This window comes from Sceloporus occidentalis, unplaced genomic scaffold (assembly GCF_023333645.1).
Source record: "Sceloporus occidentalis isolate IW3139 unplaced genomic scaffold, rSceOcc1.0.p SCAF_10, whole genome shotgun sequence".
NCBI lineage: Eukaryota > Metazoa > Chordata > Lepidosauria > Squamata > Phrynosomatidae > Sceloporus > Sceloporus occidentalis.
In genome coordinates, this window is record NW_028316990.1 from 551,159 (window position 1) to 578,016 (window position 26,858).

General features: G+C 43.6%; 1 protein-coding gene across 8 annotated transcripts in view; it reads right to left on the reverse strand.

Moving 5' to 3' along the window:
• SIAH1 (siah E3 ubiquitin protein ligase 1) overlaps positions 1 to 15,870 on the reverse strand; it is a 43,301-nt gene extending 27,431 nt beyond the window's left edge. For 5 of the 8 annotated variants that reach the window (XR_016282445.1, XR_016282444.1, XR_016282442.1 and 2 more), the window contains exon 1: positions 1,915 to 2,821. Coding sequence is in view for 1 of the 8 variants with exons in the window: in XM_089539612.1 (XP_089395738.1) it covers positions 1,915 to 2,005 (91 nt within the window). In the remaining 7 variants the exon portion in view is untranslated. Of the gene's footprint in view, positions 1 to 1,914; positions 2,822 to 4,908; positions 4,930 to 11,388; positions 13,616 to 15,617 lie in introns of those variants that run through there. The other 3 variants (XM_089539615.1, XM_089539617.1, XM_089539614.1) reach the window with 3 other exon arrangements.
• Positions 15,871 to 26,858: the final 10,988 nt, after the last annotated feature.

Here is a 26,858-nt window from a genome sequence, read left to right on the forward strand (position 1 = left end):
GAATTGAGAAAGAGAGGAAGACATGGAGCTTATATAGGAGGTGGTCAGAGCTACTGCCAAAAAGCCTTCCTTAGCGATTCCAGTAGGATCCGAAATTTGCTGCGCAGGAGCAGAATTACCCATTTGTGTGATTTGCAGAGAACACAAAGAAGAAAGGTTTTAAAAAGAGATTTTCTGCAGGCTGTATTTAATAACCTGCTACATTAATTCCCAAAGCAGAAGCAATGTTCAAATAAGCAAATTAAACACCACAGCCATTTTCACCCACAGAAATCTCTACACTTGTCTCCAGAAGCTAAATGGATCAACATCAACAGGAGATCTAGATATGCACAAAGGTCTGTTATTCTGGGTGGAAAACACATCTCCATACAACAAGGAGAATCAGGGTAGCCAGTGAGTCACTGCTCTTAGGTGTGCTTTGTGTATCTTCCCAAAATACAGGCTACAGGGTGTGGTTAGTGTGGGATCCTTTCTCGTCATCATGCAGCCTGTCAGGTCCTGCCCAATTCTGAAAGAGATCCAAAATCCTCAGCAGCCTGTAAGTGCCATCTTCCCTCAACAACCATCACAAGAATCCAGTTTAGTCAGCGATCATGTGAGACGGCCAGCGTCCCCTGCTGCATACGCCGAAATTCCAATGAATAACATACTTTCAGATTGTCTGCTGTCAGCATAAGGGAGAAAACCTGGCATCTATTGGGCATTGACACTAGAAGACATTCAGATGCAAGCAAAGACATGGCAACCCCTCTCTCTGTGTCCTTTCCCCCTCCCCTTCTTATTTTTAAAAGAGAAACATTTTAAGTAAGATCAATACTTGGCAGGACTTCAGGAAGAATCAGATTTCTTGGGTATTATATAGGTCATGCTATATTCCAGGATGGTGTCATTACTTTAGAGTGTGGAATGTTCCAATGAGGATATTGTTCAACGGTGATCTATATTCTGTTCTCCCATAGGGTTGTTTGGTAGAGCTAGTTTTTTTGTACGTTTGCCACTTTCCAAACATGTATTGAATTTAAAGACAACCAAAGGCACAAGCAATGCGGTGTAGTGCTTGGAGCACAGGACTATGACTCTGGAGAACAGGGTTCAAATCCCTGCTCGGCCATGGAAACCCACTCGGGGGCAACCCTGGGCAAATCTGGTCTCAGCCTCAGAAGATGGCCATGGCAAACCCTCTCTGAAGAAACCTGCATGTTAGCTTCGCCTTAGGGTCGCAATGGTCCAAAACACACTGCAGAAACAATCCAGTTTGAGACTGCTTTAACTGCCCTGGAAATCCTGGGAATTGTAGTTTATTGTGGCACCAGAGCTCTCTGGCAGAGAAGGCTAAATGTCTCACAAAACTACAATCCCAGAATTTCCTAGCATTGAGCCAGAGCAGGTAAAGCAGTCTCAAACTGGACTATTTCTGCAATGTGTTTTGGACCCGTATGTCTGAAACTACTTATTGAAGGCACACAGTAACACAGTAACACAGCTAAACCTCTTAGAGTTTACATAAAGGAAATTACCGGATGGACTAAGGACTTCAGATTCAGTTCTTCTACACTAGAGAATTGCTTAGAGGCATTTCTGATGCCATGCCAAAGAAGAAAGGGTGCCTACTTGTGATATCCCAGGCAGCAGGAAACTTTTAACATTGGTCCAAAACACACTGTAGAAATAATCCAGTTTGAGACTGCTTTAACTGTCCCGGCTCAATGCTAGGGAATCCTGAGAACTGTAGTTCTGTGAGACATTTAGCCCTCTGTTAGAGAGCTCTGGTGCCACAATAAACTACAATTCCCAGGATTACCTAGCACTGAGCCAGGACAGTTAAAGTGGTTGAAAACTTGGATTATCTCTGCAGTGTGTTTTGGACCACTGAGAAGTAGCACCTAACTATCCTGGTTGAAGAATTGCTACCTTTTCTTTTGCTGGCTTTATTCCCTGGCAGACATGTATCGAGGACTCCTTTCCACGCGTATAAAAAACTGAAGGCGGATTTCCCCGTCATGAGGAGTAAAACAGCTCATTGCGTTTCTCCATAGAAACAAAAAACAATCCACAACAGAGTTCCCCCCTCCTGGAAACGCTAAACAACCAGCACTATCACAGCACCCAGAAGGGGGCACAAATCTAGGCGAAGAAAGCAGCTCCCTTCACAAGGCAAGGCAAAGCAAAGCAAGGCAAGGGTGTGGAAATCCAGTCCCCGGCGTTCCTCCAAGTAATCCAGAGTGAAAAGCGAAGGGGGAGAGGAAGTAGAAAAGAGATGAAGCTGTCCATCTGGCTAGTCTCCAATTAGATCCACTCGATTGCCAAAGCTCCCTGAAACAGATCCTGGAATTTCCACCTCCACGAGCACGACTCAAGAAACTCATTTGGTGCCATTTCCAGCCCTTCTCTGAGTCCGATCTGACCAGATCTTCTCACTGCAAAGGAGGACAAGGCCCTGGAAAAAAGTGTAGGGTCTTCAAGAAAAATGGAGGCCCTTACAAAATAAAAGCTTTTAAAAGACCACTCTTATAAATATAAATCCATGCTTCTTGGCCATGCTCCAAATGAAAGACATTTCGGAATTCTTCCTGGACAGAAGGCTGGAATGGAAGACATGTCCTAGAAAAGGAGGATGTGTCTGATCGTCCTACAGCTATGCTCAAGCTCCAAAAATGAAGAGTACAATCAAAGCAACAAAAGCAGAAGAGAGAGCTCCTGAGTTGAGTCTGAGACTCTCAGTTGCAAACCATGGGCTCTTCAGAAAGTATCCTGCTCTTGCTTTGCTCCAGCTCCTAACAAATACTAAGGGGGGAGGAGGAGGAGGAGGTCCCACCTCATCCCAGGGAGGAGGGGAAGCAGGCGGATCAGCCTCACATGATCCTCCAGACTCTGCTGGCAGGCAGCAAACACAAGCATTCAGCAGAGCAAGAGACTGCTTAGCACAGCAAAGGAAAGGCCCGGAAAAGGAGGGCTGGGGGGGGGGGGGGCTCTTTCGCAGCCATGAATTGCCAACCCGTCCCCCACTGGCCCCAAAGATGCTCTGGAAGGGAAAGGCAAGGGAGGGACCTGGTGATCGCTCCCTCCAGACATGATTAAGCAAGGTCTCCCACAGCAGCTGACAGCCTCCACTTACTATATTGCCTTTCCTGCACACGGTTAATACAGAGCCAGACAGCACCAGTCATCCTGAGGGGCCCCAGTTACAGGAATGGTCTTCAGGGCTAGATTTAGATTCAGGTGGCATCCACACTGCAGAAATAATTTGGTTTGACACTGCTTTAACTGCCATTACTCAATGCAATGGAATGCTGGGCACTGTGGTTTCATGAGAGATTTAGCCTTTTCTGCCAGAGAGCTCCGCTATCACAACAAACTACACTTCCCAGAATTCCACAGCATTGAGCCATGGCAGTTCCAGTGGTGTCAAACTGGGCTATTTATGCAGCAGCCCTAGAGACCATTTCCCATGGAGATCTCCAATGATTTGTGGTAGATTACAAAGAGTTTCTAACTCTCATTATACTAACATGGATTATTATTATTTTCTTTCTCCCTTTGCTTATGATTGGAGACCAGGTTCAATTCCCAGCTCGGCTATAAAACCCACTGGGGGACCTTGGGCAAGTCCTCCCAGACTCTGGGGATGGTAATGACAAACCTCTGACCAAATCTCGCCAAGAAAACCCCATGATAGGTTTACCTTAGGGTCGCCATAAGTAGAAGATGACATTAAGGCACACAACAACAACAACAACAACAACAACAACCCTTCCCTAAGAATCCTAGAACTTAAATTTAAATACATTAAATACATAACTCATATTCTGAAACATACTAAGGTGCCTTCCATAGAGATAGACCAGTGGTGTGGCTCCTTAGGCAACATCTGTGCAATGTTATCTAGGGTAACTTGGCAATGATTCCCCAGAGTTTCTTTTTTTGTTGGGGGGGGGGTTTCCTCCCTTTACCTGGCCCTGAATCTGGAACCTTTTGCAAGCACAGCATGTGCTGAGTCTCTGAGCTTCCGATCGTCCCATAAAAGATCATTATCTGAACTAATAGGAGTATTTTAAAAACAGAAATGAATATGAGATAGCATGAGCAAGTCCTCCCCCCCCCGATCCTGCAGATCCCGAGAAGACACCGCCTAGCAAAGCGGTCTGATATAATTCCAAAAACTAGTTAACCCAAATCCTGTAAGCAAGTAAAAAAAGAGAGAGGAGAGTCTGTTGTCTAGCGATGCAGGTTGTTGTAACCTCTGCAGTCAAAGGGAAGGACAGCTACCATATACAAAATGCCAGGCATAGTAGAGACAGCAACATGACAGAGTGATGACATACGGAGGAAGCAACTGCAAAATCTAGTATGGGTATACTTTTAACTGCTTAAGGCCTTTAAAGAATTGATATGGATAATTAAACGCAGTAAAAAAAATCAAAGAGATAACACAAACATGGTGAGAATCTGAGGTTGTTTATCCTTGTATTTATTTCAGGGGCACTCCAAAGTGCTTCCAAACAAAGCAATTGCCTCCTGCCTCCAGAGTCTTGACTTCCTAAGAATGGCCCTGGCTCCACATGAGGACCAAAGGTATTCTATGAAAAGAGATAAAGCGGCCAGAGGTCAGTGCTACATTTGAATACATCCTGGATACCTGTTTTTTAAAATATATATATATATATATGTATATAATTTATAAGGTGAAAGGGAAGATATCCATATATTGCTGACTGACCTCCATTCTAAACCTGGTCAAATACTACTGTATTTGTGTATTTCTCAAGATTGCACAAGAGAACAGAAGAAAACAGAAATGTTTGCCAAAACAGTAGCAATTTCTCTGCAATCTCCCCTACAACACAGCCATCTGCATAGACAAAAACAAACATAAATGATTACAGTACATTATATATTGTCACCAACCTTAAATTATGCCTCATTTAAGATTATATATGTTCTTAATCTTTCTTTCAAAACACTAATCTAAAAATAAAAAAACTGTCAGTGAAGCACTGTAGTTATTTTTGAACAACACAAACACATAAGTCTCAACAGAAATGATTAAGGGCTTTCTAAAACTCTTTTATCAACCAAGAAACTTCACATCAAGTTCCAGGGAACACCTCCCCAGAACCCCAGAAGGCTGCATCCTTCTTATTTTCACCCTTGCTCCCCATATCAACCCAAAGTTGTTGGGTTGTTTAAAGAAAATGTTTTCATCATGGGGTTGTTGTTGTGTGTTTTTGACTTCTGATGACCCTAAGGCAAACCTATCACAGAGAAAATAGAGGAAAAATGGTGGAGGGCACAAGGACAATTCAAGGGTAACCTACATCACCCTGCAGAATATACTTTGTGCCCTTCTGTATTAGATGAAAAGAGAAACTTACCATGAACTGAACAACTATTAGCCTATTTACAAAGCCAATAATGCAGCAATACTATTCAAACATGCTGGAAATACTTCCAACAGCAATAAAAATGCTACAAAACTACAGCAATAATCTTCCTCAGTTTCACATGTGGTATCCACAGATGGACTAAATACAGTGTGCCCACGTGATACGCGTTATACAATGGACTGCACACATATTAAAACAGTCAACCTTATTTCCTTCCTTCCATGAGTACCTTATTGTGTTGTGGCAGCCTCTGAAGTTTCCCCAACTTTATAGTAGGCTTTGATTCCAGAAATAACAAATTCAGAATACAACTACACACACACCTCACTCACCAGTCCTTTGGACTCGGACCAAATCTAGCCAACCAGCTACATGTTGGAAGGCTAGCTTCCAATATCAAACCGGTATGTTGTTTGCAAATTAAAACAATTCAGAAAGTATCGAGGAGATACACAGACTCTTTGGATAGCAGGAAAGCATTTCAATACTCAAATGCGTCACAAAGTGTTATTGTTCCTACAAATAAACATTTGGGACTGAAAGACCACCTTGTTTCTACTACCAAGAACACTAGCCTGACAGGGTGGGAAGAACCAAGCACAACAAATAGGCACCATAATCCCACTCTTGAGGCAATGGTGCACAACAGCAAGCAAGGCAAGATGGCCTATTACTTTTTAGTTCATCTTCTTCCTCTGTACTAAAACAGCTCTCCACCCAAACTGGCTGAGGAAGGGAAAAGATTTTCAAGCCTTGTCTACACAAAATAAGCCTGATGCAAATAATATAGGTTGTTCAGCAGCAGCGCTTGCAGGATTGTGCTCAATAAAAGCAATGACAAACTCCAAGCCATCTACAGAACAGCAGAGTCCAACATCTTCAGGAAGTATAATCTGCCACAAATTATGTCCAGAGTAGGTACTATTCTAATGAGCACCTCAAAATATATCCCACTCTGTAGGCTTTGCTTAGTTTTGCTTCAGACCTGCCAAGGCAAGTGTGCAGACAGTTCTGCAGATGCTAGAAACAATGTGGCCCTAGCTATGGTATGAAAAAGTGCTCTTCCCCTCTTGACCGAGAGTGACTCAAATCCAAGAGTATCTTGTGTTCCCTTGTGGCTCTAACATCACAAGTCTGCCCTAAAAGCAAACAAACATTATATATATACATCAGCTTGTGTCCAATGGCTGGAATGCAGCAGCAGAGTCAGTTCCATGTCCAATTCCAGTCATCTTTTCATGAGGTTAGGAAAGGATTCTGCCTGAAACCCTGGAAAACTGATGGTAGGGTAGCAAGCATTGACAGTACAGAGCCAGGATAAGACTCAGCACAAGACATCTTCCTATGCTCCTAATGATAATACAAGCAGATAGTACATCTACTTGCACAAGACAAGCACCCAGTTTTCACCAGTCCTTCATACCACTGAGCACTCCCCCATGCCTGCCAAAGCTGCACAGGCAGAAGCAACTTCTGTTAAGGCAAAGCCAACATTTAACAGAATCCCTTAATTTTAAAAGAAAAAGTATACCAGTCTTTTCATTAAAAGCTACAGCTTTGTTCAGTTCTTGAAAATACTGACGTGCCTTGATTTTAACAAGGAAAACACTTGTTTCAGTACACTTGTTTTAATACAAAGCTTGTGGTGCCTTCATGGGTTCCCAACATCCATCTGTTCTAGAATACTCCAGATTTAAGTTGTAGGAAGGGCTCCATGAGCCACCGCGGAGTAGTGGTTTGAGTGTTGGACAACAACTCTGAAGACCAAGGTTCGAATCCCACTCAGCTATGAAAACCCAGGGGATGGCCCTGTGCAAATACCTCCCTCTCAAGCTTAGAGAAAGGCAAAAGCAACCATCCTCTGAGCAAATCTTGCCAAGAAAATCCAGAGATAGAGTTGTTATAAGTCAGAAATGACTTGAAGGCACACAACAACAACAATGCGGGCTCCATATTGTTATATAATGGCATCAGTGTGTTACAAAACGGCTTCTACACAACAAAAAGACTGAATATTGGGATTATATTACTACTGTTTTTAAATGTTATATTGGACTGTTGTTACCCGCCTAGATCCTCAAAAGGGAAAATAATAATTTTATTATTTATTATTATTATTTGTTTATAACTAAGCAAATTGAAAATTTTTAATTATTCACCAGAATGCCATTTTTGTAAAGAAAGTAATTTTTTTATTGCAACTAACACAAACTACATTACTTCAGTACTCAATATCTGGACACATGCCCAAAGTTGCAAGCGTTACACAGCAGATTAATAGGTCTAAACTACCATGATGCAACAAGTATGTATTTTACCTTGCATCATTGTGAGGCTGATAAACACACTGACTTAACAGCAAACACAAACACCCAAATCAAAGAGCTCAGGGTGACTTCTAAAGCGATATATGATTAATGAAGAACAATTCAAATCAGGACCATAAAGTCTGAGTGTTTCCTGAAAATAATACATTCTTTTAAATTGATTATTTTGGGATCCAGAAACAGATGCAATAATCAAAACATAGCTAGATGTCCATGTTCTCTGGGATGCAACAGGCTAAGTCCAATTAAATACAAAGGGATCTACAGTTTCGTGTTGTTGTCATATCTTCTCCAAGTATGGGTGCTCCTAGATCCGTCGCTTCAGATGACAAATCAGGTAATCAGGAGTACCTGTTATCAGCTTCAGCCGATACGCCAGCTGCACCCCTTCCTGGAAGTAAAGGACCTTGAAACTGTAGTACATGCACCGGTAACCTCACAACTCGATTTCTGCAATGCACTCCACATGGGGCTACCCTTGTGCCTAGTTCGGAACCTCTAACTAGTACAAAACATGGCAGCCAGATTGGTCACCGGAAAATCTAGGAGAGACCAGATAACACCTATCCTAAAATCACTTCACTGGCTGCCTATTAGTTTCCGGGCGCAGTACAAGGTGTTGGTTATTACCTTTAAAGCCCTACATGGCTTGGGTCCAACCTATTTGAGGGATCGCCTACTTCCATATAACCCACCCCACATATTCAGGCCCTCTGGGAGGAATTTATTGCAGCCTTTAAAGGCCAGACTAACTGCAACCTCCAAGAGGACCTTTTCTGCTACTGCTCCCAGACTGTGGAATGGCCTGCCAGACGAGATCGGTCAAATTACCAGCTTAGACAGCTTTTAAAAAGCTGTCAAGACAGATCTCTTCCGTCAGGCCTTTCCTGAATATAATGGCTCGGCCACAGAATGATTACCCCCTCGTGCCAGGTATTATACTAGCGCTCTGCCCATGTTCTGTTTATTATTAATTAGGCATTTGAAAAATTCTAATTTTAACTGTAATATGTGTAATCCTTTTTTAAGGGGGGGGGGAATGTTGTTATATTGATGTAATATTATGTGAGGATGTTTTAATTGTTAGCCACTTTTATTGCTTTTACAAAAAAGCGGGGTATAAACAAACGTTTTATTTATTTATTTATTTATTTAAGTAATCCTGGAAGAAAGGCTATATTACAAGTCTATGAATATAATCTTTTAACGATTCCTTACCTCTTTAAAACTGCAATTCTGATTCCAAGTTGGTTCATGTTCAGAATACTATTTTATGCATGTACACTTTCAACAAAAGCTTTGATACTAACCATGCTTTTAATTCAAAGCAAATTTCAAGACATGGAATTTTCTTCCAACTCCACTTGGAAATATGAAAATAATTAAGCAATGCACTGCCTCCATTTTTTAAAAATATCAAAACCATGAAAACCCCAACTTGCTTGCTCATTATTGTTATTATTATTAAACTTTATTTCTAGAGCGCTGTAATTATACACAGCGCTGTACAAAGTCGGTAAAATTAAGGAGTATATAAAAGCCTGCCCTATCCTAAAAATCACTTCACTAGCTGCCTATTAGTTTTTTCTTTCAGTAAGCTTCTAACACTATACCTGACAATATAAAAAGTACCATTCTGATCTATTTTATCTGAGCTGTACAATGTACACTTCTTGGGAGCAAATGCTCCCTCTCTGAAATCTTTCCTTAGGTGTGATGAACATACATCAGAAATGAACATCAAAATTAGGGGAAGACAGCAATGCAAGATATATGGTTCAACCTGCTTGTAAAAGAATCAAGGTTAGTGAGAAAATCTGAATCAAAATGAGATTCTCAACAGGGTATTACATAAAAGATGTAAGTCTTCAAAAAGACAAACACAAGCTCCAAACAGATAAAAAAAACTACTTAGTATAATCATAGTTAATACAGATAAAATGTGGCTCTATATTCCAATCTAATGAAGAAGGAGGATTCCTCAGTGATAAGCAGGTTCCAAAGCATTTATGCTACTAGTTGAATGCCCAAAGTCTTTGGACTTTATTCCCCCCCTTGCACCAAACACCAGTCTACTTTGACACATGGCAAGAGTTATTTTATAAAGAATATTTCAAAAAGCAGATTGTGATAATAACATGCAGAGAAAGCTTCACTATTTAAACAAGCAGCCCCCAACCTAATGTAAAAGCCTTTGGGTTTACAGCTAAATATCCTTCTAAATCTCAGCTGTGATGTTCTATTTTCATTTTAAGATCCCACAAAAATAGGAAAGGTGCCTGCATTTCAGAAGCTTGTTGTTTAGAAAACACTTAACAAAAAATGGGCCATAGTACAAATTAAGCAGTATATCTGCATGATATAGTTGTTTGAGTGTTGGGCCATGACTCTGGAGACCAGAGCTAGAATCCCCACTTGCCCACGGAGACCCCCTTGGGCAACTCACACTCTCTCAGCTGCAGATGAAGGCAAGGTACACTCTTGGATGTACCTTGCATCCCAAAAACCATAATAAGGTCACTGTTAAGTCAGAACAACTTGAAGGAATACAACATCAATCTTCAAATAACCTCCCTCACAGTTTAGCACCCCTAAATATGGCATCACAGCAAGCCAGAAGGAAATCAGAAATGCAAACTGATATGGTAAAACAACAATCCCATCTTCAACTGTCAAATGCATATTTATGACATTTTTAGCAAATTTTAGAGAAAATGTTTCAAAGGCTACACTGGTTCCTGTGGCAAGTACCAAAAAAGATCACTCATAATCTAGACCAGTGATACCCAAAGTGGGCATTACTGATCACCTGGGGGCAGTGGAAAGATCCAGGTGATGGAAAAGGGCGGGGGCAGCAGGGGAACCTTCAGTCAAAGCAGTGGCACCCAAGAAAGACAAGGGGAACCAGCAGCAGCCTTTAGGACCACGGTGGGAATGAGGGTTGCATAGCAGCAATATCATCTTCATTTATATACCGCTTCATACTGAACTAAGCAGTCTCCAAGTGGTTTACAACCGTAAGCTAATTGCCCCCAACAAGCTGGGTATGAAACCTCTCTTTTCAGGATCCCTTAAAACCACAGCACAGCCTTCATGTGGTGATCTCTTCACTTGCCCATACTCTTGCAAGGCTTAGGCACAGAGCATCACTTCTGTAGTTTGGAGTTGTGCCATTCTGGGACAGACTAACTGACTGGAGCATGTGACAGTGGCAGAAAAGTGGCAGCAAAAAGGAGCTTTCCACGGGGCTTGGCTGGCAGGTTGGAGCTGTGCTGCTGCTCCTGCTTTCTTTTGTCAGGCAGGCTAACAGAAAAGGTAGCAAAAGAAACAATTTTTTTTGGGAGGGATGGCACACCTCTGGGGAAGGATGGGGAGGAATATCTGAGGTCGATTCCTGGAAAGACTCCTTTGCCTTGGAATGTCAAATAGCCTTCTGCAAATTCAATCAAAATGTACACTCAGAAAAGGAAGCCCTTTAAATGTTCAGATACACATATGTACACAAACACTCTCCTGGCTAGCTAGCTGATCATCTGTATACTTTCTTCCATGCCACAGGGAGCATCCCATATAGCCTTTTATTACCTCTTCCATCAACATTATCCTCACAAATCCAAGTCATAGCTACACAGAACTAGCATAGTATGGGTTAGGACTCAAAAGTACAGTTATACCTCTCTTGATGAAGTAAATGTGTTCCTGGGTATTACTTCTGTAGCAGAGAATTTGTCAACAGAGGCAGAAATAACATGAAAACAACAGAAAGCATAGGTGGGGTAGCCGCGCTGGCCATACAGCAAAGTACAATAACATTCAAAGTCCACATAACAGTGATACTTTTATTGGCCAACCAAAACGCACAAAATACATGATGCAAGCTTTTGAAGCTCAACTGGTTTCTTTATCAGGCAAAGGTGTTTTTGCTGGCAATATAACAGGAGAAAGAAAAAAAGAGGGCTGGCCCCTCTTTATTTAACTGATCTTCTCCCTCCCTACATCCCTACTCGCACTCTCCGCTCTGGTAGCCAAAACCTCCTCTCTCAACCCAGGATCTCCTCTGCCCCGTCCCGGATCCGTCCCTTCTCTCTAGCTGCCCCTCATTCCTGGAACCTTCTTCCTCTGCATGCACAGCTCATCACTTCCCTAACCAGCTTTAAAGCCGAGCTGAAAACCATATTGTTTAGGGAAGCGTTCTCAGGGAATTTGTGATTGTTATCTGGCTGTCTGACAATATTTGATGTGATGTGATTTGTTTGATATTTGATGTTTTTAATCTGTTTTTTCCTCTCTATATGGTAATTTTATCTATTCCTCTTTTAATTGTTATTATCTTAGAATGTACGCCTTGGGCAGGCTTTTATTTACTCCTAATTTTACCGACTTTGTACAGCGCTGTGTATAATTACAGCGCTATAGAAATAAAGTTTAATAATAATAATAATAATAATAATAATATAAAAAATGACCATGTTGGAGTCATAAACCTACATGTTATCAACATAATGTTATAGTTGTTCTCAGTTCAGATGGCAGCAACACATTGCTAATGGACTTTAAATTTTACTTCCTGACGTTTACTCCTGGTCTCCCAGAGCCCACTTGGCCAAGGAGCAGTAATGGCTTCTGCCTACGTGGATATCCTCCATACCATCTGAACTGAGAACTATAATAGCTTGATATTGGCACATGACTCCAGCATTGTATTTCCCCCTTTCTGCTGTTTGTTTGTTAACACCTTTGCCTGATGAAGACGCTAGTGGAGTTTCCAAAACCTGCACCATGTATTTTGTGCATTTTGGTTGGCCAATAAAGGTACCGCTGTTTTGTGGATTTTGGATGTTATGGAAACCATAGGGGCAGGTCCCTAGAGAACTAAAAAGAAGAGCAGGCACATGCTCTTGCCTCAAGGGATGCTGGAAGCAGCTGGCGTTTATCTTGCCTATTGTAGGTAGGCACACGCAACTACACTAAGATGGGATAGACAAGGATTCCATTCTTTCTCAGCTCAGGCCTTGATTGTATTTACTGTAGGCATGCTGCTCCAACCTAATCCTGAAAGTCTGTGTTTCTCCAGTTTTCTTCCCAATCTGCCCAGTGCTGCTGCTGCTGCTAAAATACTCCTAGTTAGACAGAGGACAAAGAGGGAAAGGAGGAGCTGAGGGTATAAAAAGACGTTGTAAAAAGGAGTTTCTTTGTCAGACTTTGTTAACAATCATACCAATGCCTGGTTAAAATGTCACCTCTTCCACAAACTTACAAGGTGTACTCTCACAAGTCACTATCTCTCATCTTCAACACAAGCAGGATAATACTGGACTGTTGTTGTGTGCCTTCAAGTCATTTCCAACTTATGGCCACCCAGGCAACCCTATCATGTGCCTCTCTTGCCATTGGTTCGCCATTGCCTTACAGAGGCTGAGAGCATATGGCCTACCCAAGATTGCCCAGTGGGTTTCATGGCCCATCAGGAATTGGACCCTGTTCTCCAGAGTCGTAGTCCAATGCTGAAACCACTACACCACGCTGTCTCTACACTGGCCTATACTACACTACTATTTTAACAATTACCAACAACATATGAGACACTTTGAAAACCCAAAACATGCTATGTGAGTGATGAGTATTACAGTCAACCCTCAACTTTCACGCAGGTTGGGTCACAGGGCCCCAGGAAAGTGGGAAAAGAATGAATATCTGTTAAAAGGTCTGCTAATGCTCAGCGATCCAAGGCCTTATGCCTTCCCTAGTTCCTTCACTGATGAACCAACTGTCACTGGAGTCAGAGTACAAAAGCAAACACTCCATACTTGAAATGCCAATGCTTGCAAAGTAACTCACTTGAAGTAGACAGTTTTCACAGAGAATGGAAAGAACTAGGCCATGGCATTATTTTAAAAGAGAGAGATAGAATGAAACAGATTCCATTATGCAATGGCACACTTTTGTCGTATCTGGTCAAAACATCTGGAAAAATACAACTGTTATTTTCCTGTAACAGGTATGTGACCTGTATCAGCCCCATTGACATCATCTGTGTGTGTTTGTGTGTGTGTGTGTGTATTTAAAATTAAAGAGAAATGGCAAGCTACATTCCAGACTTCCTCATTCTGAACTGCATCGTTTGCAGCAAAAGGTCCTCACCTTTTAATTAACGAAACCTACAAATTGCCAACGCCAATCCTTCATGACACGACACCAGACGTGAACAGCAACCACTTCTACAGTACAAAACACACTCTCCTCCTTAGAGGTCTTCAGACGGAGGCTGGATGGCCATCTGTCAATGGGGACGCTTTGATTGAGAGTTCCTGCATGGCAGAAGAATGGGCTTGGACTGGATCAGGGCCCTTCTTGGGGTCTCTTCCAACCCTATGATTCTAATATATGATCCAATTCCTGAACTCTGCACTGGTTAAGTAACATAGCACAATATGTACTACTTAAAACATACACTCGGCCCTCCTTATCCATGGATTTGCAATGTGTTGTAACACACACAGGTAGAAGAACCAATCAGGCGGAAGTATACTGCAGAGTGGGGAGGAGGGAAGAGAAAGACAGACAGGTGAAAGGAGGACTGGAACATCTCTGCCTTTTAGGGGGAAACTGAGGCCCCAGACAGACAGGCCAAAGTAAAGCTGCTTCGGGGTCACTTTGGAGGTATGCTCTTTAAAGGACATACGCATCTTCAGGGGCCAGAAGCTGCGCCAAAGCCATGCTCCAGTCCTAAGGATGCTAGTTTTGGGAGACCTTTTGCCTTTTCTGTCAAGAGAGCTCTGGTGCCACAATAAACTACAATCCCCAGGATTCCCAAGTGCTGGGATGCTGGGATTCGTAGTCCGGCGAAGGCCCTGTAAAAACTACACATCCCAGGATGGAGCTGTGGCATTGAAGCGGTGTCAAGGTGCCTTACTTTGGGTCCAGTCTGTAGAAATAAACACACTGTTGGGCCCCGCTTTAAATTGTCATGGGCTCCATTGTGGCATCTGTAGCCTTGCAGGACTACGAATCCCTCCTTTCCTTCCTCCCTCCCTCCCTTCTTTGCTTCCTGTTTCCTCCCTCCCTCCCTTCTTTCCTCCCTCCCTCCCCCTCTCTCTTCTTTCCTTCCTTCCTCCCTTCTTTCCTTCCTCCCTCCTTTCCTCCCTCCCTTCTTCGCTTCCTTTCTCCCTCCCTCCCTCCCCCTCTCTCTTCTTTCCTTCCTTCCTCCCTTCTTTCCTTCCTCCCTCCTTTCCTTCCTTCCTTCCTCCCTCCCTTCTTCGCTTCCTTTCTCCCTCCCTCCCTCCCCCTCTCTCTTCTTTCCTTCCTTCCTCCCTCCCTTCTTTGCTTCCTCTTTCCTCCCTTCCTCTCTTCTTTCCTCCCTTCCTCCCTCCCCCTCTCTCTTCTTTCCTTCCTTCCTTCCTTCCTCCCTTCCTTCCTTCCTCAGGATGGAGCTACAGCTCCGAAAGCCCGGTTTCTACAAGGCAGAAAGGCCCCAATCTGAGGAGGGGGGGGGGCGATGGCCTCTTTGTCAGAGAAGCCCCAAAGAGCCCGGGCCCCTCTCTCGGAAGCCTGGCTTCTGCAGCGCCGGAGCCACAGCCTCTACTCCGCTCTGGAGCTGGCTCTGCTTGGTCTTGATGGCGGCCGAAGGAGGAGGAGGAGGGGGCGGCAAAGGCAAGGAGGGCGAGGCGAGCGAGGGCTTCCATCCTGCGGCCTTGAAGCCAGAGGCTCCCCGCAAAGGCCTCCTCCTGAGTCTCGTCGGCGCACAAAGGGAAGCCGGGAGGCGGAGCGGGGCCTGGCCGCCTCCTCCTCCTCCTCCTCCTTCCCTCCCTGGCTGGGTCCCCGCCCTGGGCCTCGGAGGCGCTGCTAGGCCGCGGGGGCAGCCGGGCCTGGTCCCGAGGCCTCCCCTTCCTTCCCGGCTCCTCACCTGTGGGCGCTGCTGGGCTGAGCGGCGAGCCGCGGCCTGGCTCCCCGACCCCCGGGATGGCTGCTGCGCGGCTCTTACGAGGGAAAGAGGAAAGGAAGGGAGGCGGAAGGGAGGCGGAAGGGCGGGCGCTGAGAGGCCGAGCGAGGCGGTCGCCCCTGGCTTTGCCAACAGCCGCCGAAAAGCGCAGGCGGGGAAACCAGGCAACGCGCGCCTCCGCGCGCTCTCGCTCTCTCGCTCTCGCTCTCCTTCCCCCCTCCAAGGCTGCGCGCGCACCTCGCTCTTCCGCGCACGCGCAGCTCGTCGCCGAAGGGAGACGCTCTCATGCTCCTCCCCTCCTTTCGTGTGTGTTCTCTGGCGGCGCATGCGCACTCGTCCTGGTCTTCTGGTCCTCGCTCGCGTATTTCCCCTCTGTCTGTCCCTCCCTCCGTCTTCTCTCTGACGCATGCGTACTACGCCTGGTCCGCGGTCGCGTATTTCCCCCCTCCCTCAGTGTCTTCTCTCTGACGCATGCGCACTCGGCCTGGTCTTTGGTCCTCGCTCGCGTATTTCCCTGAATCCCCTCCGTGTTGTTCTCTGGCGCATGCGCACTCGGCCTGGTCTGGCCTAATAATGATGATCCTTATTTCTCCTCAGCTTCCCAGACTTTGTCTGAGGGAGATGATGAGTTCTTTTTCACAGCTGACCACTGTACATACTACACGCTCCTCTCTCTCTCTTTATTCCTGTGGAGCTCCTGTAAACAACCACTCTTCACCCAAAATCCACAAAATAGTGACACCTTTATTGGCAGAATTGGAAGACATAGCCATGTTAGTCTGTCAACTCAGTATGCCAAGAGACCTTGTGGCATCTTTGAGACTTAAAGAATGCGCTTGGCAGCATGAGCTTCTGTACACTTTTGTCTCCTTCCAAAATTCATTTCATGAAGCAGATTGAAGTCTATAATTAAAGCTCGTGCTGCCAACTTTTTTCTTTCAGTCAGTATCAAAGGAGCTACAAGATCTCTGTCTATGCGCTTTATTTGTTGTGTGCTTCCATGTCATTTCTGACTTACGGTGACCCTATTTCTTGCCAAGTTACTTCAAAGGGGGTTTGCCATGGCCATTTTACAACTACAACTCTGGAGACCAGGGTTCGAATCCCAGCCTGTCCAAGGAAACCCACTGGTTGACCATAGGCAAGGCACACTCTCACAGCCTCAGAGGACAGCAATGGGTTTGAGCACTGGACTATTACTCTGGTGAGCGACCAGGGTTCAAATACCCGCTCAGAGGATGGCTACGAAAAAACTTGTCAAGAAAACCCCGTGAAAGTTTTGCCTTAAAGGTTGCCATAAGCTGGAAATGACTTGAAGGCACAGAACAACAAACACAACACACACAGAACTGGTTACAGTTCTCACTTTCAGTGTATGTGTGTGTGTTGTGTGCCTTCAAGTCTTTCCTGACTTACTGTGGGGTTTTCTTGACAAGATTTGTACAGAGAGGGTTTGGCATTGCCATCCTCCGAGGCTGAGGGCATGTAACTTGCTCATGGTCTCCCAGTGGGTTTCATGGCTGAGCTGGGGATCGAACCCTTTTCTCTGGAGTTTATCACACAGGAGGGATTTCTCTTCATTTCGAATGAACTGATTTCCCATTGCCCGAAAATAGCTTGCCATTGTCTGAAATTGCGTATGGTAGTCTATCACGCAATAACGTTAAACCCCATGATTGCGTTTGGACTGACTTCCCATTGACCGAAATTGCGTATGGTAGTCTATCACGCAATAACGTTAAACCCCATGATTGCGTTTGGACTGACTTCCCATTGACCGAAATTGCGTATGGTAGTCTATCACGCAATAACGTTAAACCCCATGATTGCGTTTGGACTGACTTCCCATTGACCGAAATTGCGTATGGTAGTCTATCACGCAATAACGTTAAACCCCATGATTGCGTTTGGACTGACTTCCCATTGACCGAAATTGCGTATGGTAGTCTATCACGCAATAACGTTAAACCCCATGATTGCGTTTGGACTGACTTCCCATTGACCGAAATTGCGTATGGTAGTCTATCACGCAATAACGTTAAACCCCATGATTGCGTTTGGACTGACTTCCCATTGACCGAAATTGCGTATGGTAGTCTATCACACAATAACGTTAAACCCCACGATTGCGTTTGGATTGCCATTGGATTATACTTCCAGTTTCCCTTGTCTGATACACTCCTTACTCTTTTCTCATATACCTTCCTTTCTCTATTCAACCCAGAATTCTCTCATCCTGCCCATTTATCTGAGCAATTATGTTAGAAGTGAACTGCACAGGATCACTGCTCTCTAGACATGCTTAGTTGTAACACAAAGAGTCCGCTAATTGCAGATCTTATTAGCATATTCATAATTGGCCTGACCTCCCTGACTCCCCCAGATCTCTGGCGTCACCATTGTTTTCTTTTCTGGTTGTTACTCACAGTGGTCACCCGATTGTAATATGGCTCTGGGCAGTGAGTGTCAAATAAAGGAAAATGTTTACAAAATTAGGCAGGGTTTCAAATATCTCTCTGCTTGAGCCTGGCTGCAAAACCCTTTATCGCGAGAGTCCAACACTTCAGAAATTGGCAAGAAGCTGAGCCCGAATGAATGAGCCTCTTTCCAGTTGTGACAGTGAGGCTTGGCAGACTTATCTGGAGGTTCCTCGGTTTGGTTGAGGGAGGCTGAGATGTATAAGGCAGCTGAGTAGAGATACTCATGGTATATAATGGAAAACTTCTTACATAGGCCCTTATCAAAATTGGAACTGCAATCCAAAGCCATTCCGAAGGGAAGGGGAAAGTAGATTCAGTTCGAATCTAAGCCAATTATCACACACGAAGAGTGAAATTGTGGTCATTCCTGAGGCAAAGCTGAGAGGATGCAACATAAGTTATCACACCAGTACATGCCATGCGGATTCAACAATTCGCATTGGCAACCTTGCGCATGCTCAGTGGGGCTCTGAATGCATTGAGAACTTTTACACTTCCGGTGTGAAGAAGGGGGCCACTACCTGCTTCCTATGAATGCTAGCCTCATGCGAATGGCTTTTTATCCTATTTCAACAACTCCCGCCATGTGTGGTCTCGAGTATGTGCATGTGAATATGTGTGTGTGCATGTGTGGTGTCCAAATATACATATATTCACATATATACATACATACACACACATATACACACACACACATACATGTGTGTGTGTGTATATATATATATATATATATATATATAAACATATGTTTATGTATGTATGTGTATATATATATATACACACATGCATATATGTATGTAAATATATATGAATATACATAGATATACATACATGTATATACATACATATATATGTGTATGCATGTATATATATGCCTATATACATTGTGTGTGTGTGTGTGTGTGTATATATACACACACACATACACACACATATATGTTACAAAAATGCGTTGGTGAAATAACACACCTCCTCCTCCATCACTTTGACCAGGGAAATGTGCCCAGGGAATAGTGGGAGAATATTAGGTGTCTCCCCAAAGAAAGACAGACAGAAAGAAAGCAAGCAAGGAAGAAAACCTTGGGACCCCCCGCCCCAATTGCAGATCGGGGGGGGGGGGGGGGCAGGCACAAAGCAGGCCCTGCTCTGTCCACATTATAAAGAATTAACATTAAAACGTTATATATGAATATAAGGTTATATTCATCCTCCTCCCCCCAGCGACATTGGAAACAACCGCTTTTCCCCCTTGGCAGTGCTGGAAGCGGAAGGAGTACCAGAAGGAAATGGTGCAAAATTGCAGCGCCACACTATGGGAAATGTGGCACCTTGGAGGTTGTGGGGGGGAAGGGGGGTGTACCAGGTCTGAAGCAAAGTTGCATTCCACACCAAGACCAGATTGAATTGGATTTGAATTTACCTTGGAAAAAGATTTGTGAATTCGCTAGTTCACCGAATTCACCTACTTCTGGAGTGACTTTAGATTGACTTAGGATTGGGTTTGGAGTGACTCCACATAGACAGCAATCGCATGTGATAATCTATCATGTAATAATGTGAATTCCCATGATTGGGTTCAGAATGGCTTCGGATTGGAGTTCCAAAAATCGTTGTGCGATAAGGGCCATAGAAGAAGGTACACCCAGCTTGTGACACCTGCCTTGACATGGGTTGGATAGAGACTGGAGTTGAAACAAGGCACCTTGGCATGGAGATCGTCTAGGCTGCATCTAGACTGAAGAAATATTCCAGTTTGACACCACTTTAACTGCCATTCCTCAGTGCTATGGAATTCCAGGAACTAGTTTATTGTGGCACCAGAGCTCTCTGACAGAATTACAGTTCTAGAATTCCTTAGCACTGAGCCACAGCAGTTAAAGTGGTGTCAAACTGGATTATTTCTGCAGGATAGATACAGTCCAAGTTCAACTGACTGTTCGTGGAGTTTGTGAATATATTGTAATTCAGCTGTTTCACATTCCAATCTCCTTTTGTAGTTTTATTGCTCAAGGACTGCTCTCTTGAGGTCAGAGATGGAATACTGTACAGAGAAAGATTAAAGTGTCCTGCAACTGGCTTTTGTGTATTCCCATTCCTAATATCTCCAAATGTTCAACTGACGTTTTATATTACTGCCATGCTAGAAATGTGGCAAGTGAAAACCATTTCATTCGGGAGGGCAGGATTCTTGTTTGGGGGGCAATGCCTCATGCTTGCCTTCTTCCCCTGAGAAAGCGGATCAGTTAAACAATTTGAAAAACAGAAAATAGTAGCATAGCATCCAAAACTATGATATCTTTACTGGCCAACCAAAATGCACAAAATACATGTTTCAAGCTTTCGAAGCTCCACAGGAAACAGAGAGGCAAAGGAACCTGAAGCAATATGTTCACTGACATGAATGGCTAGGAAGAAAATGTTTTGTTTCAGGATGGTGACCTCCTTTTCCAAGTCTGATGCTTTACACGGTTGCTTCCGCTCCTGCCTTTGTTGTCTGGTAAGACACCTCAGAGCTATCCCAAACTCTCTTTTTATCTGTTGAAGTCACCATAATAGTATTATTCTGGTGTTGGAGATCTGCATTTGGAAAGTACTGTCTGCTGTGCAGCAGGATTCGTTCAAAAGAAAGTTAATACAGTGAGATTATACAAGCCGTCCAATTTAGTAGGGTAATATTGAGCTTTGCCAGCAGTGTCTCCCTAATTCTTGTTCCGCAGACTGCTGCTTTCTAGATAGCTGTGTCATATTACTTTGTCCCCAAGGCGGCCAAGTTCTGTGACTGGTGTCCTCCTTAAAGAACCCAAAATAAAGTGGGGGGGGGGAGTGGGATATCGGTTCCTGACTTAAAGCCAAAAAACTCTCTAGACTTCATCCACACAACATTAAATACATGCCCCAAACAAAGTAAACATAAAATTAAATGCAAAAATCCCTTAAGTCCTTCCATTTGAAATAAATCTCAGGTCTTTCCCTTCCTTCCTTCCTTCCCTCCCTTTCCTTAAAAAATGCAAATAACTTATGGAAGATGATACATTTATAGCTCTGACTAGGAGAAAATTTATCACTCGTCAGCTGCATAAAGATATCCTCTTCCAAAGTATTTTGATCTCTCTCTGTGTGTGTTTATACACATGTGAGTAGATGACATAGCAACAGTGTGCAATGAGGCAGTGAGCTGAAATCCTTTGTAAGCTCTGCCCATGCTTTCGGTGGATACTGCTGAAAAGTGAATTGCTCTCCAAACGAGCGAAAGCTGGCGCATTGTCTGAACATCTGTGCAGAGTAAAATAAACATCCATTTCAATAATGTATGGAATAAATCCTGCTCCAGCCGGCCTGGAGGGATAAAGAAAAGCACATCCTCAGACGTGGGGTGGGGCATAGTGACCTCTCTGCCGGCCAGCTCTGAATAACTACCAGTTGTACCAGGAAAGAAAGAATGTGCTTGAGAGCGGTGGTTCCCAAATCTTTGTCCTCCAGATGTTTTGGACTTCAGATCCTAGAATTTCTGACTGTATGCCAAGCTGGTTGGGGCTTTGGGAGGAAGTCCAAAACACCTGGAAGACCAAAGTTTGGGAACGACTGAAACAGCACAGCACAGCTTCTCCATAGCATTGTGTTTTCGTGGGCCTGCGAATCAAATTTTCCGGAATATGGAATGATTCCTCTTTACACCAGAAGTATGAAAAGTTGTTGTGGACTACAACTCCCAGATCCTCCACCCTTATGGCCAGGACATGGAGTGGCAAAGGATCAGAACCTTTTGCCTGTTTGGATGGATTACCATAAGGGTGTGTGCATCCCATCAGAATTGTTATTGTGGAAGTCATGCATGCACCAGCATCTACCACATGTCAGCCACAAGAGATTGTCCCTCAGAAGCAGCTATGTTTAAGAGGTAGTATGGCATAGTGCAGTTCTGGTAGCTAGTGCAGCCTCATCTATCATCACCTGAACCAGTGGCTATGCTGGTTGGGGTTGAAAAGAGCAAGAGTCGAATAGTATCTCAAGGGCTACTGGTTCCCTCATCTGCAGATTGGTCTAGGAATGTGGAAACCCAGTGCAGCCTGTGAATGGCCATGAAGTGCACTGGTCACTTTTGACCAGTTCTTCTTCTCTCTCCCAACCCAAACTATCTTACAGGGAGGGCTGATCCTGCCATGAGATCAAATGATACAGTTGCACATTTGATGTTCTTTTGTTGTCTGTTTTATTGAATCATTTCCTGTATTGCTATGTATTTTATATGTATTATCCTACTAGAGAGGCCCCTTCCCCACCACCACTCCCTTCTCCTTCTGTGTCGTGTCTTTTTAGATTGTAAGCCTGAGGGCAGGGAACCGTCCAATTAATAAGATTGTATGTACAGCGCTGTGTAAATGTACAGCACTTTATAAATAAAGGTTAATAATAATAATAATAATAATAATAATAATAATAATAATAGTCTTGAGCAGTAGATGTTAAGGAGCAGTAGCAGACAAGCCAGTTCCCTTCTTTTTCATCTTTAGTGTTTCAGAAAAGACCCCACTGTGGAATTCAGTGTTCAAACTAGGAGAGCTGCTATGGAAAACCTCATTGCTATTCACGGCGGAAAGAAAATTTTATCTAGAACATGAGGACTGTGGAAGGGGAGGGAAGTAGGAGCAAAAATTCACTCTGTCTTTATAGTCCCAGATTTAAGAGGCAAACAGTTGCTATGTCTGAGATTGACTCGTAAGTGCCTGAAGCAAGACAGATGATAAACAATTGGGTTTGCCTGTGTTTTAATGATAGCGGAGGATTTTAAATTTAAACTGCCAGGTAAAAAGATCTAGCATGGATTTTAAATGACACTATGGCCTGTTACAGACTGCCAAAATAAAGCTGCTTCGGGTCTCTTTGGAGATATGCTATTTAAATGATGCCTGGGTCCTAAGAGTCCAGAGGTTGCGCCAAAGCCACACTCCATTCCTAAGCACTGGAGGGCAGCTTTGGTGCAGCTTCTGGATTCTTAGGATGCATGCATCATTTAAACAGCACACCTCCAAAGAGACCCCAAGCAGCTTTATTTTGGTAGTCTGTAACAGGCCTATATCTCACATTTATGAGCAGGCTTTTAATAGATTTTAAAAAAGAAGAAGAAAAAAGGACTTTTCCCTATTGGGGACCAAGAGTACAGAAATGAATGTAGTATTTTGGAAACACAGAGGACAAAGTGAGCTAAATGATTCTTCCTGTCATTTGGGACCAGATTATTTAAAAGGCTCTTGCAGGCACTAAATCAAATGTAGGAAAAGTGTCACCCAGGACCAAACACAAACCACAAGACTATAGTAACACCCAACTGAGAGACAGCCAGTGTTGTGTAGTGGTTTGATTGTTGGATTTGGACTCCAGGAGACTATGATTAAGGCCCGTTTGACCCTGGAACCCCACTGGCTCACCTTGGGCAAATCACACTCTCTCAGCCTCAGAGGAAGGCAATGGCAAACTACTTCTGAACAAGTCATGCTGACAAACAAACATTATAGGTTCACCTTAGGATTGCCATAACTGGGAAGGACTTGAAGACATACAACAACAAGTCCCCTGAAGCCATTCTGTGCCAGGATTTTTAAAGTGCTGTCCCCTCTCTCAGAGGCCTCCAGAAGTGATGGTTTTTTATCTATGTAGGCTGTAGTTCTCTTCCATGCAAATTCGAATAATACACAGAATTAAAAATAACATAAAATGGAAGAGGACTTCCAACAAGGCCTGCTTGGGATTTAATCTTTGGAAAGTCAGCATTTTGGGGCTGGTGTTGTTCATGGGGAATCCTGTTGGCGGTCCCTGGATTGTCCAAAGTTGCCTATCCCTACCGTAACCTATAGCTTACCTAATGTATGTGTTGTTTTTGTTTTTGTGATTGTTGTTGTGTGCGAGTTGTTTCCGACTTATGGCGACTCTAAGGTATCACAGGTTTTTCTTGGCAAGATTCACTCAGAGAAGGTTTGCCATCGCCTTGCTCAGCCCAAGGACAACCAGTGGGTTTCCATGACTGGCTGGAGATTCGAACCCTGGACTCCAGAGCATGGTACCCCCCAGATCTGCTGAACTGCAATTCAAATCAGCTCACCTGGGGTTCACGTCAGCTGAGTTTTCTAGTGGCAACACACCTGGAGGGCTTTAAGTTGGATACCATGAAAAAAGGTTGCTCGTTTTCCAGAAGAGACATGAGAAATGGTTGTGTTCCCTACCAGCTTTCAATGAAGCATAATCCAGGCTAATTGGCCTGCTCCAGACTCACTGACCTCAGCTTCTTGGCAGTGTCTATGAAAGGAAGATGGAGGGTGGCTCTTGGCAGGCTTTGGCTTGGATTCCTTGACTCCTCAGATATACTTTATAGTCCTGAAGCAGCAGCTGGGAGAGGACCATGTTTATTTATATGTATTTTAACCAAATTATTTGTTTACCTCTCGGCTTTCCAGAGTGATACACAGCAGATTTTTTAAAAATCATTTTAAAACACATAAAAACCATTTTTTAGCAAGAGCTTTTGAAAGCCCAACATCCTTTGGAAATGGATCAAGACAATTCCCAAAGCCAAGCCCCAAATTTGTTTCAGAGACCAAGGGTCATACGGAAAAATGAAATCTTAGCCAACTACCTAAAAATCCATCTTGTGTAGCTGCTCTCAATGAAAAGCCCTTTAGAAGAAAAAGAAGTAGCAAGCACAACAGGGCATCAGGACCACGGCTGCCCACACAGGGATTCGGACCTGGACTTTTAAGAGCTAACCTTTCTCTGCTTGGATGGCTAGACTGAATAGCTACTTTCTTCCAAATTGAATTTTTTGAATGTCAATTTCTTGTGCGACCCCCCCGCCCCCCATGTAAAAGAAAGAGCACCTAAGCTAAAGGGCACGCAAGCCTTTCTTCTGGCGCAGCTTCCAACATATGCTGGAAGCCACGTATGATGTTCCTGCAGATGACGCAAGCGCACTGTACTTTCCAAGGTATTTTTGGGGCATATCACACCCAGAGTGACCAGATTTCCTAACTGCAAGGGAGGAGGACAAGGCACAGCAAAATATAGGACATTCAAGGAAAATGTAGGACATTACAAAATAAAAGAACGCTAATGTAAATATAAATGCCTGCTTCTTAGTCATACGCAAAATGGAGGAAATTTTGGAATTCCTCCTGGCCAGAAGGTTGAAATCTAGGACATGTCCTGGAAAAGGAGGACATCTGGTCACCCTCATCACACTGTATAATTTCTTAATTTTGCCCAGGTGGAACCCTAGCTCTGTCTAAACGTTTCATTCCCTTCTTTTCTCTAAGATGTGTGATGCTTTCTCAGGTAGAGACAAAAACAGACCTTAACTAAATCCTGGGGAAATTAAACCGATTTTATCTCAACAGAACAGTGCAAACGGAACGGTCCGACTGCCAGGCACCTCCTCAAGTGGTTTGGCAAGGTGCCCGTTTTGACTCACAAATGTTCCTTGGCTAAATTGGATCCAGATGTTTGCATGGTATAAAATATTAACAAACATCTCCCAGGGGCAGCCAATAGTTATTGAGCTAGTAAATTAATAAACGAAGCAAAGACAAAAATCATGAGGGTGACAACCAAGTCTTTAGCCAAACATCGACTCTGGTTTATTTATTCTAATATATGTGGGATGTGTTATTCCAATTTAATTAATTACAGCCATTTTAAAGTAATGTTTGTCTAGGTTATTACTGAAAGGTTATGCAGTCTAACGTTCAGGAAAGCTATAATGATCCTGTTTATTTAAATTATTACAGGTGGACATCTCGTTTCCCATTTTTTCTTTCAACGTTTCTTTTTCTTTTTTAGTTTTTGTGGGTCTTTCAGGCTATGTGGCCATGTTCTGTAAAAGTTTATTCCTGACATTTCACCAGCATCTGTGGCTGGCATCTTCAGAGAATGCTGGCATGGAAGAGAGAGAGAGAGAGAGAGAGAGAGTACACACACACACACACACACACACACACACACCGTGTGACCCTGGGTTTCTTTTTTTACTTCTTATTTTGTTTAATGGGGAAAAAAAACAGATCTGCATTAACCATTCTGAAAGGTGACTACGGCCTACATTTGTGCATCCTCTTTTATTTCTGTACACACACACACTCACACACACACACACAAAACCCCACATGCCCTACTGCTGATCTCAGCAAAACGGCTTTAAATAAACATTTTAAATGAAATTACCAGAGTGGTGTGGAAACAGTGGCAGTTCCAAATGAAAGAGGCAAAGGGGATTTCTCCTCTATGTCTACATATTCCATTTAAAAATATATATGCAATATAGAATGAATATTTCATTCCCTCAGTCATTGAATACTTATCTGGAGAAAGGCCCTTGCAAGTGAGCAAAGGAAAGGCTCAATGACACATTATGTAAGGGAGTTATTCCTGCATTCGTCCAGGGCCCCATGCTGTAGATTGCATAACAAACTGGCCTTTTCCTCTGTCAGATGCCTTGATGGAATGTTGGTTGGGCATTTTGACAGCAACTGCTGGCATGTCTCTGTGGTCTTTTTGGAGTAAACAAGGCTTTTAAGCGCTCTCCCTTATTTTTACACTGGCCAGATGTATGCGGTTGGATCATCCCCCCCCCTTTGCAATTTCATAGACTCAAATGGAGATACTAGCAAAATGTGTACTGATTTCCCTCTCTTAAAAAAAAAGCAATAGCGGCAAATTGAGCTTGGTCCACAACACCCAG